Genomic DNA, 13,830 nt, shown 5'->3' on the forward strand with positions numbered 1-13,830 from the left:
CATGATGATGATTAGGCTTCGTCGTAGACAATATGATATTTAATATTAAACAATTAATAGTTGATTGTTTAGCACAAAACATCATAATGAATCTTGACTAATTTTATCCATTCTTCTTAATTACAGCTAAACATTTTAAATTAAACATCTTGTGAAAGTCTAATTTAGTATGCATATTTAATTTTTTTTTTTTTTAATGGTAAGATTACAGTGCTATGCAGTCATTGGCTGATGGGAATACATCTGCAAGTCTATGACTAAATCAATGAATAACAATGACCTCATGATTGCTCATACTTTTTAAAGTTTGTCTATATAAAAGAATTATAAAGGGACATAAAACAACACATTTTAAAATCTAAAGCCGACAATGAGAGTCACTAAAACCAGTTATTTATAGTAAAAAAAAAAAAATGTATTAAGTTAAAATAAATATTATGATTTAAATATAATTTGATTACTGCATTAATCTATAAAAAAGGGCTGCACAGAAAATAACCTCACATATGTTGGTCAAGAGTCCAGTTATCTGTTATTCTATGCCATTCTCAAACAAAATTAAAGGGTTTGGTTGTTGACGTTTAATTATTGAGATGACAGGCCATTAATCCTCTGGTTTCTGATATTATGTGGGAACCGGTGTTTATATTTCCATCTAACTATTATTATATTATATTCTTTTCTATCTTTTTTCAATATTTTAAAATACTTCTGATTAATTATAATAATTATATTTAAGCAAATACCAACACAACACAATTGGAAGACAAATACTGCAATTTAATAATCAGGCAGTATGCCCATTGTTCATATATATGACTCCAAAAGGTAATTGAACACTTAAGCCACAATGTATAAATTTCACTGCATCAAACACAGTATCAAACCAAGCAGCATAAGTAAACAAATGATGCTAGTTCTTTCAGAACTAACCAAGGTCAAGTAATATTAGTATGAAACAACTTCACACAAGTGCTGCTAGCAGAGTAAGCACAGGTGTAGTTCTTTACATGAACTATGGATATGTTCTACTTACATTCGATAACCAGAAAGTATGGTTGTTCAACCCTTCTTTTTCAGTGGCATTTATATATTTACATTCATACGTAAGTGCCCAAATGCATTTTTGGGGCATTGTAGCTATGTAAACAGTGAATTGGAAGCATTGAATTGTCTACAGTTACACCAACGTCTTGCTCTAATGCTATTTTAGAGGAAGAGATGTAAGCAAATATGCTCCGGAAATGATATGCTGACATCTCAGCTGGGGTTTTCTCCGGCTAGGTGCCACTGGTCAGAGTTTTCTTAATGCTATTGGTCTATAAATCAACCCCGTTCCCATACATCAAATGCGGCTGTCGCAAGGCGACTGAGGCGCGGGGGGAGGCGAGAGAGAGGAGAACGGAGGTGAGCGGGTGCCAAAGCAATCATGTGTTCCCCACAAGCAGCAGGAGGAGAGCCGTGAAGCCAAACGGAGAGGAAAAGATGAGCCAGGAAAGGCAGATGTGCCTGTGTCATGTCTGTTATGAACAGTCTTCCCACCTTGTGGTAACACTGTGAACTGTAACTGCAGGAGAGCGTGATCGAGAAATAGAGAGAGGGAGCGAGTGGAGGGTGGGGTGGGGGTAAAGAGAGATAGAGAGAGAGGGAGTGTGAGGAAGGGAGGGAGCAAGGAAGGAGAGAGAAAGAGAAAGGGTGAGGATGGAGAGAGAGAGAGAAAGAGAGAGAGAGAGAAAGAGAGAGAGAGAGGAGTTTAAACTAAGAGCTATGTTTTGGGACGAACTAATCTGCTAGAGAGCAGTGTGAGGATCGGAACGCATTGTGCGAGCGAGTGTGTGGAGGACAGATAAGGGAAGAAGCCCGGCAGACCGACTGCTTGTTTTAATGTGCTGACTCTGGGGAGCTAAAAAAAAAATAAAAAATTTGACTCTTCAGTCGTGCGGCGTGAGCCAGGGCACAAGCGCCACATTTAACAGAGGTGCACCAGAAAACACGGGCGCGAGAGAGGAGAAAATACATCCAGCCAGACAGCATATATAGAGGATTTCTCCTTCCTTTTCTTCTTTTTTTTAATCTGTTCATTTTTCTTTATTTTTTTTTCTCGGGACTAATTCCCATTTCCAGTAGAGAAAAAGGAGCCGTAGAGCCACGAGAACGCAAAAAAACCCCACCAAAAAGCGACGAGAAACGAAACACCGCCAACAAGATGTTTGAAATCAGCCGAACACTGAATGCTGCTTTGTTGAGCAATGAGGTAAAGGAATTGGATTTTCTTCTTCTGTCACCTCACTTCTCTAGGTGTGTGTTCATTATTCCATCGTGCGTAACGTTTCTATGTTTTATCAGTGTGTCCCTGCTTCTAAATGTGGCAGCTGACAGGTCTAAATGAATGTGCAGGGATTGAGCATTTAGGTCCAGTTAGACGGCTGCTAGCTGAAGGCAGAACCTCTTTGCTCTCCGGGCGTACTGTAATGGATGAGAGACTAGACTCGCTCTCTCTCCCTCTCCCACGCACAATCATTTCATTTTCTCATTTACTCAAAGCAAGATAGCTGTAACTGCTGAGCTTGCTTGATGACTTGCCCATCTGGGGCTTGCACTGACTGTGTGCGTGCGTGCGTGCGTGTTTGTGTGTGTGTGTGTGTGTGTGTGTAGCGCGAATGTGAACGTAAGCACACGGCTCTCTATCACTGTGGCAGTCCAGTTTTCTCTTTCCTTCCGCCTCTTGCTTTTTTCTTTAGCCTGTATATTTTGTTACCACCTTGGCTAGCATTCTGTTCTCTTCCTCTTCTTTTCTCCTCTTCCCTGTAAACGCGCACCTCACAAGCAGTGTCTGAAGATGATGGTAAGGTGTTCACAGAACTCGGCAGTAGCCCAGGCGGAAGGCTCCTTCCCAGGCATGGGCTCGCTGCTTTTCCCCCAAGATCCATCCAGCCAACTGGGTGCCAGGGCACTGGGGGTAAGAGGATAGACGGATCCGTCAGACAAACGAATGAGAAAATAGATGTCACAGTAGAATAAGAATACTAAGTTCATTTAGGTAAATGTGTGCAGCCCTTAGACTTGAATTAACCAATGTTTTTATGCCTCATTGTGTGATGATACGGCCGCCCACTCCGACTAGATCTTTCTATCAGTTAGCCAGAGAGAAAGAGAAAGAGAGAGACAGATTGCGAGAGAAAAAGCAGCTTGTGTTAGTGTATTGTTTGTGTATTCCTGCTCAGAATGTGTTTGTGCGGTGGTGTACTGATGCCTGAAATTGAAAGTGCGCCGCGTGTGTGTGTTGAGCGTGTATGCTTAAAGTGATTTGAGCATAGTGAGGTTAGATGGCTAAAGGACAGATTTTTGTATGTACATTTTGTTTCGGGCATCATTTTGAATTTCAAACAACTTTCCGAATGTGTTGTGCTGGTGCTCTGCAGCCTTTTAGCACAAACGTGCTCGAAAACATGTAAAATAGAAAGCATGTTTCTGATTAGTATTATGTTACAAACTAACTCAATATATGAATGGCTATTGTAATTATTTCATTTTGTAGCACATTAAAATGTAGTTGTTTTATTTCTCCACTGATAGGTGGCCATAATTGAGCATACTAGTAGATAAATAGCTGGCTAAGGCTTTTCCTGATTATAATGAATGTGCTTTTACTCAAGTCTGGAGCTATGAAAGTGGATAACCATCCTTTACGTTCTCACACAGTCATTTCTGATCTTCTACTACAGTCTTGGGGGGGAAGAGAGATGGCTGTATGGGAAAGCCCTGGCTGGCTGGCTGGTGCTGTAAGCGCCGGTCGGTTAAGAATAAATCCCTGACTTGGTGCATTAAATCAACACGAAACTGTGGGTGTCTAATCTGTGATGGGCTCTCGTTCCTCATCTCCACAAAACAGGATCAGCCTGCCTGCCTGGAGCCGCACCACATTCTCACACAAATCAGACTCATACTGACAGCACTGGAGCTCCTCTCTGCCAGTGCACAAACACACACACGCAAGTGTACATACACACACTGCGATCGCATGCAGCTGGGTGTTCATCGGCAGAGAGAGCAGATTTTTAAATCCTTCTTTGCAACCTTTCTGAGGTGTGTGTACACACTTGCCTTAAAATCCTCCGCAGCTCAGGGATTTGAAACATTTTGCATATTCATCCTGGTGATTCTCAAGCTCTAAGAAGATAGAAAAAAGAAACAAGGCATGTAAAGTCACAACCACAAATATTCTCATTTGAACTACAACATTTTTACAAGTTAATCAGGAAAATCATTGTCATCTAGCAATCAGTCACTATTTGGCCTGGGAAAGCAGAAAATCTATGCAACATTTAATATATAATGAAAATTAGTGACAGCGATATGTATGCGTCACTAGTTGTTGGGAACCGTGTGATTGCGCAAAGTGATGTTCTATTTTTTTCACATAGGCAGAACACTGATTCAGTTCACAAAAGTAGAATTTTTTTAAGATGGTTTAATGAGAGGTGGTTTCTCTCTGTTTCTCTTTCCACCTCGAGAGACTGTCAACAAACTGTTTTAATGTTCTGCTTCTGCACATTTCGTGTTAAATATAGAATTAATAGAATAAAACACTGATATATTCTTTTTTTCAGCTGCTGTCTGGCATCATTTCATCTATTTTTTTTACTGTTATGAAATAACAGTCATTGTACATTGTATGTGATTATTTGTTTTATTTCTGGATATAAAATATACCCTTGCTGATTTTCTTGTTTTTTTTTTCGCTTCATTTGGATAATAAATTGTTCTGTTTATTCATTTGGGAGCAGGAAAATATGTCTTTATCTCTGCTGGACTGTTTCTTCTCCTAAAAATCTGCATTTGTGACTCACATTTATCCGCAAACACACAACTCACATTTCAGATTGTAATTAACCAGGTTAAATCAGATCATCGTTACAATGATTAATTGTGCCTTCATTAACTGAAGCCAGATAATTTGCATACATTAAATCATAGTACAGGGAAGAGGTAGAAGTCTGTCTAGGCATTTTTTGTGAGAGGGAGATTTTATTCTCTTTTCCAGTTCTCTGTCAGTATTTTTTTTTTTACATGCATTAGGTTGCTCTCAGACATCTTGCCGAGATCTCCACAAAACAGGATCAGCCTGCCTGCCTGGAGCCGCACCACATTCTCACACAAATCAGACTCATACTGACAGCACTGGAGCTCCTCTCTGCCAGTGCACAAACACACACACGCAAGTGTACATACACACACTGCGATCGCATGCAGCTGGGTGTTCATCGGCAGAGAGAGCAGATTTTTAAATCCTTCTTTGCAACCTTTCTGAGGTGTGTGTACACACTTGCCTTAAAATCCTCCGCAGCTCAGGGATTTGAAACATTTTGCATATTCATCCTGGTGATTCTCAAGCTCTAAGAAGATAGAAAAAAGAAACAAGGCATGTAAAGTCACAACCACAAATATTCTCATTTGAACTACAAAATTTTTACAAGTTAATCAGGAAAATCATTGTCATCTAGCAATCAGTCACTATTTGGCCTGGGAAAGCAGAAAATCTATGCAACATTTAATATATAATGAAAATTAGTGACAGCGATATGTATGCGTCACTAGTTGTTGGGAACCGTGTGATTGCGCAAAGTGATGTTCTATTTTTTTCACATAGGCAGAACACTGATTCAGTTCACAAAAGTAGAATTTTTTTAAGATGGTTTAATGAGAGGTGGTTTCTCTCTGTTTCTCTTTCCACCTCGAGAGACTGTCAACAAACTGTTTTAATGTTCTGCTTCTGCACATTTCGTGTTAAATATAGAATTAATAGAATAAAACACTGATATATTCTTTTTTTCAGCTGCTGTCTGGCATCATTTCATCTATTTTTTTTACTGTTATGAAATAACAGTCATTGTACATTGTATGTGATTATTTGTTTTATTTCTGGATATAAAATATACCCTTGCTGATTTTCTTGTTTTTTTTTTCGCTTCATTTGGATAATAAATTGTTCTGTTTATTCATTTGGGAGCAGGAAAATATGTCTTTATCTCTGCTGGACTGTTTCTTCTCCTAAAAATCTGCATTTGTGACTCACATTTATCCGCAAACACACAACTCACATTTCAGATTGTAATTAACCAGGTTAAATCAGATCATCGTTACAATGATTAATTGTGCCTTCATTAACTGAAGCCAGATAATTTGCATACATTAAATCATAGTACAGGGAAGAGGTAGAAGTCTGTCTAGGCATTTTTTGTGAGAGGGAGATTTTATTCTCTTTTCCAGTTCTCTGTCAGTATTTTTTTTTTTACATGCATTAGGTTGCTCTCAGACATCTTGCCGAGCAAAATGACTAGAACGTTCCATCTGGATGCAGCTTTTTCAATTAGATTTCTATATGCACAGCATGTGTAGAATTCATATATCAAAGTAATGATTGTATTTTATGATTAAGTAAATCAATCAAGCAATGAAAACACTCAGAGCTAGATCTGAAGATGTTTTTACAAACATGAACTGACATTAAAAGCCAAGCGCAATCATGAGAAGCAATGGATCACTAACAGTGAGATCATTTATTTATCAGCGCGTTTTAACATATACCTATAAACAATCTGGAATAATTGAATAAAAATAAAACATTTTATTTGCAAAAGTAGCAAAACAGATGCAGCATATAACAGTAATTATGTTTGATTTTGGTATTCTCGTGCCAAGCACTCTCATGGGTTCTCGAACATCCAGAAGACACTGAAATTATTTCTAATCACTGTTAATAACCGCAGTTTTTTTTTTAATTAAGCATGACACATTGCCACTCGAGATGCTGCGCTAAGCAGGATACGGTGTGATTTCCAATTATAAAACATTTTTCAGCATTCAGCACAAATGATGGAAAGCTCTGAAATAGCACAAAAGTACAATTACAGGAAAAATGGCACGTTCTGACGAAACTACATCAGATTTGGTAGAGTTGTGGGTATTAATCCAAACACATGCAGATTTGCTATATTAAAAATTTCCAGTGCTGATTGGAGTTGCTGTTCATGTGCACACACACACACACTCCAGCAGTCCACGGGTTACAGCTGCTCTATGTCAAACGGCAGCGTGCTCGCTTTCTAACTTAATTTTTTAGCCATTTTTGAAGGTTACGTTCGTTCCTAAATTCGTTGGAGGGAGCTGAGAAACAAACAGAGATGAGGAGGAGAGGAGAGGGAATTGAAGAGCGATTGGCAAATGTCTGTTGGCAGTGCGAGAGATAGGCAGGGTCATCTCTATTTCACAACAATGATTAGCTCTGCCCATCTGCCGGCTCGTCAGGCTCCTCCTGCTGTGATTGCAGTGTTCTCTGTTCAATGTAGCCCTGGAAATTAGTTCATTTGTGCTGCTCAACCCCAGCCTAACTGTACTGAGAACAGGTGCAGCATTCTACCCCCACACAAAGCCGTAGCGAGCGTGTGTGAATCCTCTACGAGAGCAGCCGAGCAGCAAGTAAAGCAGACTCATCAACTGTGAAAAGATTCACATCTCGCAACACAATGGCAGTAGATTGCAGTGGATCAACTTCCTGTTCAAAAATAAGAACCTTTTTCTCCTTCTAGTAGGATGTCTCTCCTTATTAGCGTTCACCTCAGAATTCCGACATCAATACCTTTTTACTTCTGTGTATATTTAGCCTGCCACAAAAGCTAAACCTAATATGATACTAGCTATTTATTCTTGCTGCTGAGAATTTTAAGTATTTCCCATCAATATTCTATACAGATTTCATTTCCGACACCTCAGTCAAGGAAAGCCTCAGTCCGTGATTCTGTGCTAGTGTGGAAATGGCAGAGCCATCACACAAAAAGATCTGGAGCCCAGAGCCCTGCAGCTTCAGATGCTGCAGCTATTGTCAGGGCGCTTTGCCATTTTGGAAGAAAAGGCTGCAAGAATGAGCTATTTAACCTGTGGGTCACTCAACGGTCACTGCGCACACACGCACAAGGCATTCGGGAGAGAATTAGCCACCTTGCACTGCTCAGACTCACGTGTGTGTGCATGTGTAAATGAGAGTGCAGAAACAGAGACTCCTGTTTCATAAACTAGCGATGCAGGACCACCTGTTTTTAATAGACATACGCCAAGTGTTGCACAGAACTGCATCCAAATACTGTGTGAGCATTATGGTTATGTTCTGAGCTCATATGGAATGCAAATAGATGTGAAATTAAGAGAAACTAAACAGCATATTCTGAACTGTGTGAGACCAAAGTAAAAATAGTTGTTGTTGTTGTATTTAAGTAATCTGAAGATGGTAAACACTGTATTTTTTTTTGTCTAAGTATCACAATATCAGTGGCATTAAGTTAACAGAGACAACATTTACTATCTATCTATCTACCTACCTACCTACCTACCTACCGGTTAAAGATCTGAGCTGGTTACTGAAAAGTTGTACATTCAAAGCCCACAAGAGGCGTGCACCTTTGTGCCCTTAGGCAAAACAATTTGACCAGACAATTTTATTTTTTTTTTTATGGTAAAACATATTCTATTCTAATGTATTCAATTTTAAAACATTTAAAATAAAACAACAGGATGGTACACTCAGGATAAATGTATTTCCACCAGCCCACATTGTGTGGCACAAAAAAAATATCTATAACTATGCTCAAGATCAGTGTTTGTCTACCAGAAAAAAAATAATAAAATAGATTAATAAAATAAAAATTCTACATTTTTGTTTTAGATTTCTGTTTTGTTCTATTCTATAATAAAGATCCTAATATGAAATAGCAGGAAGGTATGCTCAGGAATAGTTTGACTGCAATAATGGCCCAGTTGACTACAGAGTTTGGATCTAACTAAAGCGGCAATCCCGAGCTACAATACACAGGGGACCCTAGATATCCTATGAAACGTGTCTAATGATGCATTAGCTCAAGCAATCTGGCTGCAGAACTATAAATGCTGGCAGTTTTGTGTTTTCGGGCATAAGCATGTTAAGCAGGAAAAGAGGATGAGAGTGCTCATTAGGAAACAAATGTAATGAAATTAAGTTTATACTGTCATCACAAGAGTGCATTTGTCTGTGCATCTCGCATAAACATGACACACAAACAACACACCTCACTTACATATATCCACTAGCACACCCGCAGTGCTTCAGGATGCTTGTGCATGTGAAAGTAGATGAAAAAAGCTCCACTGGGGGCCGTCACCAGTGAGGCGAGGAGCAGGTGTCTCCAGCCAGGCAGAGAGAGAGAACCAGGGCAGCCTGCCTCGGGTGAGTCTTAGCCCCACCAGTGCTCCACTCGCCTGGGAGGACAGGTGACATCTGGCCCCTGTGCCTATGTAGTGGAAGACTCTTCCTCCAGGGACGACAGTTACTACTGAATCTCTGAGCCCTGAGTCAGCATGGAAAGATGTGATTTTTTTTCCCAGTCTTTACTTTTTGATGATTTCACAGAGACTGGGTGTTGATGAAGAGAGTGGCAGATTGGAGGTCTTGAAAGCTCTCCCCGTTTTCTCTTTGAAAAGAGAGCTAAAAAAGAATCAGCGAAGAGAGGGGTCAGCGTGAGTGATACAGGCACCATGACCTGGAAGTAAAAAGCCTGTGATTTCAGCAGCAGGGGGCGAGTGCTGGCGATGATGGTCCCCAAAGAAAAACACGTTCGCGTACCTCTCTCCGCGTACAGAATAAAGGTCTAGTCTTCATCTGGAGTTTCAGGGCTGTGATTTCTGCAGGGAAAAAGAGCATCAAAACTGAGGATTCAGTGAACAGCGAGAGCTTTGTGTTTCAAGTGAGACTATTCAAGCAAAGCCATAAAAAGATACAAAATAAAAGAAAGAGCAGAAAAGGGGAAAAAATTACAAAGGAAGAGTAATTTCTATGGCTGAGCCAGCACTCAAGACTGTTACCGAGAATGCATACTAAAATTCACAGTATTTCCAAACGCAGAAAATAGTTCATGTTTTTTTCCAGCACCGGTGCCGTTTTATTCTTCCAGAAAAAGAAATAGACATTTTAATGATTCAGTATTTCAGGAATGATGATGGAGTGATTTTTAAAAGAGGAACGTTAAATGCTTACATAGGAATGTGTGTTAAGTGCATGAATGCTCTCTTGTCTGGTTAACCCCGGCTTGCTTAAGTACTATAATTAATGGTTTTATTTGAACAGGAATTACGAAGGCACTTTAGTGTAGAAAGCAGCACCAGTAATTCATCAATTTCACTCTTTTTCTCCTTCTCTCATTCTCTTCGCACACGTTTACTTTTACAGCTCGAGGACATTAGTTGTCGAATTGTACAGCCTACAATCTTTTAAGATGAACTCGATTTGAAATTAAACTGGCCACTTGGACAAGATTTGTTCCCTCAAATTGAACAAAACACGCTGCTGTTATTTACAGGAAAACGGATTCCGGAGACTCCTTGAAAAACTCCATCCATTATGTTGTAGTGCATTCTAAATACATTAAGTAAAGCAGTCACGACCGATTGTTATTAAAGAAGTCCAATCATCCATCAGAATCGGGCGGCCATTTTGTAGTAGGATTATCCGCGTTGCTGTGACACGCAGGCTGTTTCTAAAGTGATAAATGTGCTCTCTGCCTGAATGATAGCCTGTGCCCAAGAGCTGACATGTTGACGAACGGCGCCGTTTCCCCGAATTGATAGTTTCTGAGCCCATACATTTCATTGATTCGTTAATTGTTCGAGGGAGTTGGAGGCGCCTGACTGTCATGAATAAATGATAGATGCCTGGCATGTGTGCATTACCGGGGAAGACCTTTGAGGTGTGGTGTTGCTTCCTCAGAGACGCCAACCGTCCTTTTCACAGCCCCGAGGAGCTGCTGCTGGCATGTGTGCATTACCGAGGAAGACCTTTGAGGTGTGGTGTTGCTTCCTCAGAGATGCCAACCGTCCTCTTCACAGCCCCGAGGAGCTGCTGGTCCCCGTTAGTTTCCCATCACATTAATAATGCATTCTCTCTAACAGCAGTGTTCAGCATTAAATGCTCTGCCATGGAGCCTGTTCAAAAACATCAATACAAACTCACTGAAATAACCCAGTTTCAGGCAGAGGGGGGAGAAAAAAAGTTACATATGCTAATTGCTTCTTAAGGCATTCCTTCTGTCTACAGCTAGCGGCTCTTGTATCTTTTTCTCTTTCTGAATCTTTTCCTTTCTCTCGTCTTGCTCTCTTCTGCTCTGACTAAGTAAGGCACCATGAATTCTGGGAGAAAGGCAGCATGGATGGAGGGGAGTGGTGCAGAAATACTGACGATGCTTTTCCCAGGGCTCAGAAAGACAAGGTGATGGAGTATCTACAAACAAGGAAAGATAGGTGGGGGAACAGGGGGAACGAGGAAAGGAAAAAAGAGAGATCGATGGCACATTTCTGTTCGATTTTACCCCAGAGATATGAGTTGTACATTCAATACCAATGAGCTAAAAATTACATACTTTTTTTCAGATAACTCATAGTAGTTGCTCAGAATCAAATTCAGTCAGCACAGCTTTAAAAAAAACTACTATATGATTGCCATTTATCATGAATATCAAAGACATGTAGATTTGTTAGTCTAGTGGTACAATTTTAGTTTAGCATGCGAGGGCACTAGTTACAAACTGACCTATTGGGTATAAATAATTGTGTGTGTGTGTGTGTGTGTGTGTGTGTGTGTGTGTGTGTGTGTGTGTGTGAACTGTCAGAACTGTCAATTGGGTATAAATAATTGTGTGTGTGTGTGTGTGTGTGTGTGTGTGTGTGTGCATCATTTAAACAGTGTAAGATATATAGTTAAGAAGCTATTTTTCCATGGGTATGACACATCTGATCAAAGATATGCCAACTTTTTTTCTTTCTTTTAAAACTTAAAACAGACATAATTAGATACACCATTATTAAAATTCACTATAGACCAACTGAAATCCACTATAGATATTCACTGTTGCAGAGGAGTGAATAATATAATGAATAAGCTACATTTCATCTTGTGGTTTCTCTAAGCAAAAGCTGGCCTGGTCAGCACAGTGAAAGCGTGGCCCCCTCTCTGAAGGGAAGCACTGATTAAAGACCAGGCCAGATGGACCACAGCGGTCATCCTCATCGTGCTTGAGAGCTCCGACTGCGATCAAACACAGCAAAGGCCACCCTACAGCCAACCGTCATACAACTCGATCTTCACCATTGCTCAGTCCCCCTCCAGCCAACCGTCAGTGACTGCACTACGCAAATGAGATGGAGAGAATCGTCAGTGATGTTAATGATCAGAAAAGAGCTCAAGTGTCTCGCTCAATGTCACCTTTGTTTGGAACTGGCCACGAGGAGAGCCTCCCACTAGGTTTGATATCTGCTCAAGGATTCACCAGTGCCACATTCATCTCATTTCCCCCACAAATAATGAGACTTTCCTTAATGTAAAACAGAAAAACCACTCATTAAAAGTCATCATGATAAGTACCATCAAAATCAGCATAATTATTAGTTGTCGTATTTTTTAACCTTGATAGATTTTTTTTACATTGAAAATGTACAAAACTGAGCAAAACGTGAACAGACATGGATGATACATATATGTTTTTACCGGTTAAATCATAATTCAAACATTAGCTGTATCCACATCCTCTAAAATATCTGAGCTACGAAACACAACCGTCATTTTCAGACAGGTTTTTCGTATCTAAACGTAGCGTCGACTGGGTGAGCCAAGCCTGAGCTCAGCAGCCTGACACATGCAGTGCTGCCTGGCGGTGAAGCCGCCAAAAAAGTTGATGTAGTGTCGAGGTTCTCCTTTGAGAAGGTGACAGGAACAGGAATTGGACTGGGTGATACTCGTGTCCTCTGACAGAGAGAGATATTTGCTTCAGAGGGAGAAAACTTCACCCCTTACTCCCAAGGCAAATGAGAATTGTGACTATCGGGATATGTCAAATATTTGTCCTTCAACAAATCAAAATGTTTCTAAAAAAAATGTTATATACATATTTTATATTCCAGTCAATATTTCTGTAAAAATAGGCCTACTAAACCTTTTTTTTTTTAAACAAAGTATTTTGCTGGAAAATACTAACTAAAATTAAACATGCAGTGTTTTGAATGTGTTTGAGTTTTTCTCTTCCTAATCTGCTCGTGAATAACAGGACAAAGTGAAGTGCCTTTAGAGAATTTTGTAAAATTTTAAAACAAGGCTCCAAATGAGATGTGCAATTTTTAACACACTTGAGCTGACAGCTTCCAGGGGATCTACACTTCAGTGTCTTTAAATAAACCTGTTATTATTCAGGGTGAAAATTGAGACAAAATAAATGTTCTATCTCACTGGAAGATTTTGCTCAGTTGAAACAATTATCACCATGTCTGTTGCTTGTTTTAACATGTTAAACTCTCAGAATAGATGCCTGGTGCTCATGCTGGAAGCAGGAGTGAATGTGAAGTGAATGTGTAGGATGCATTCGGTGGAAATCGATAACATTGACGGGATACTGATGGAGCACGAGTAACACACTCATCCAAGGGGACTGCAGGTTTGAAATATTTGACAAAGAGGAGCACTTGGATTTGTGGTTATGGCTAATGGAAGGAGTCAGGTGGTGTATGTGTGTGTTTGGAAGCAGGGAGAGATGGGGCATGCAAGGTTCAGAGTAATTAGTCAGATTGAGGGCTGAAATGAGGCAGTGTGAGAGGAGGCTGGGGCAAAGCATTTGTGTGTGTGTGTATTTGTGTTAGAGGCCAGGCTGGTGGGATGCTCTAATTGGAGCTAAGCGGCCGCAGAGGATCAGAGGTACTCCAGAAACAAAGGAGCACAGGCAGAGAAAGAGAGAGAGGTTGCTGTACTGGGTGTGTGCATGT

The 13,830-nt window shown here is 40.1% G+C and overlaps 1 protein-coding gene across 1 annotated transcript in view; it reads left to right on the plus strand.

Annotated features, from left to right (window-relative positions):
- The first annotated feature begins 1,762 nt into the window (after positions 1 to 1,762).
- LOC107657884 (ELAV-like protein 4) overlaps positions 1,763 to 13,830 on the plus strand; it is a 91,186-nt gene continuing 79,118 nt past the window's right edge. Inside the window, exon 1 of the mRNA XM_016446172.1 lies at positions 1,763 to 2,254. Within this exon, the coding sequence (XP_016301658.1) occupies positions 2,207 to 2,254 (48 nt within the window). The 5' untranslated portion in view covers positions 1,763 to 2,206. The remainder of the gene's footprint in view (positions 2,255 to 13,830) is intronic.

Source organism: Sinocyclocheilus anshuiensis, unplaced genomic scaffold (assembly GCF_001515605.1).
Source record: "Sinocyclocheilus anshuiensis isolate Anshui unplaced genomic scaffold, SAMN03320099.WGS_v1.1 scaffold107, whole genome shotgun sequence".
Lineage (NCBI taxonomy): Eukaryota > Metazoa > Chordata > Actinopteri > Cypriniformes > Cyprinidae > Sinocyclocheilus > Sinocyclocheilus anshuiensis.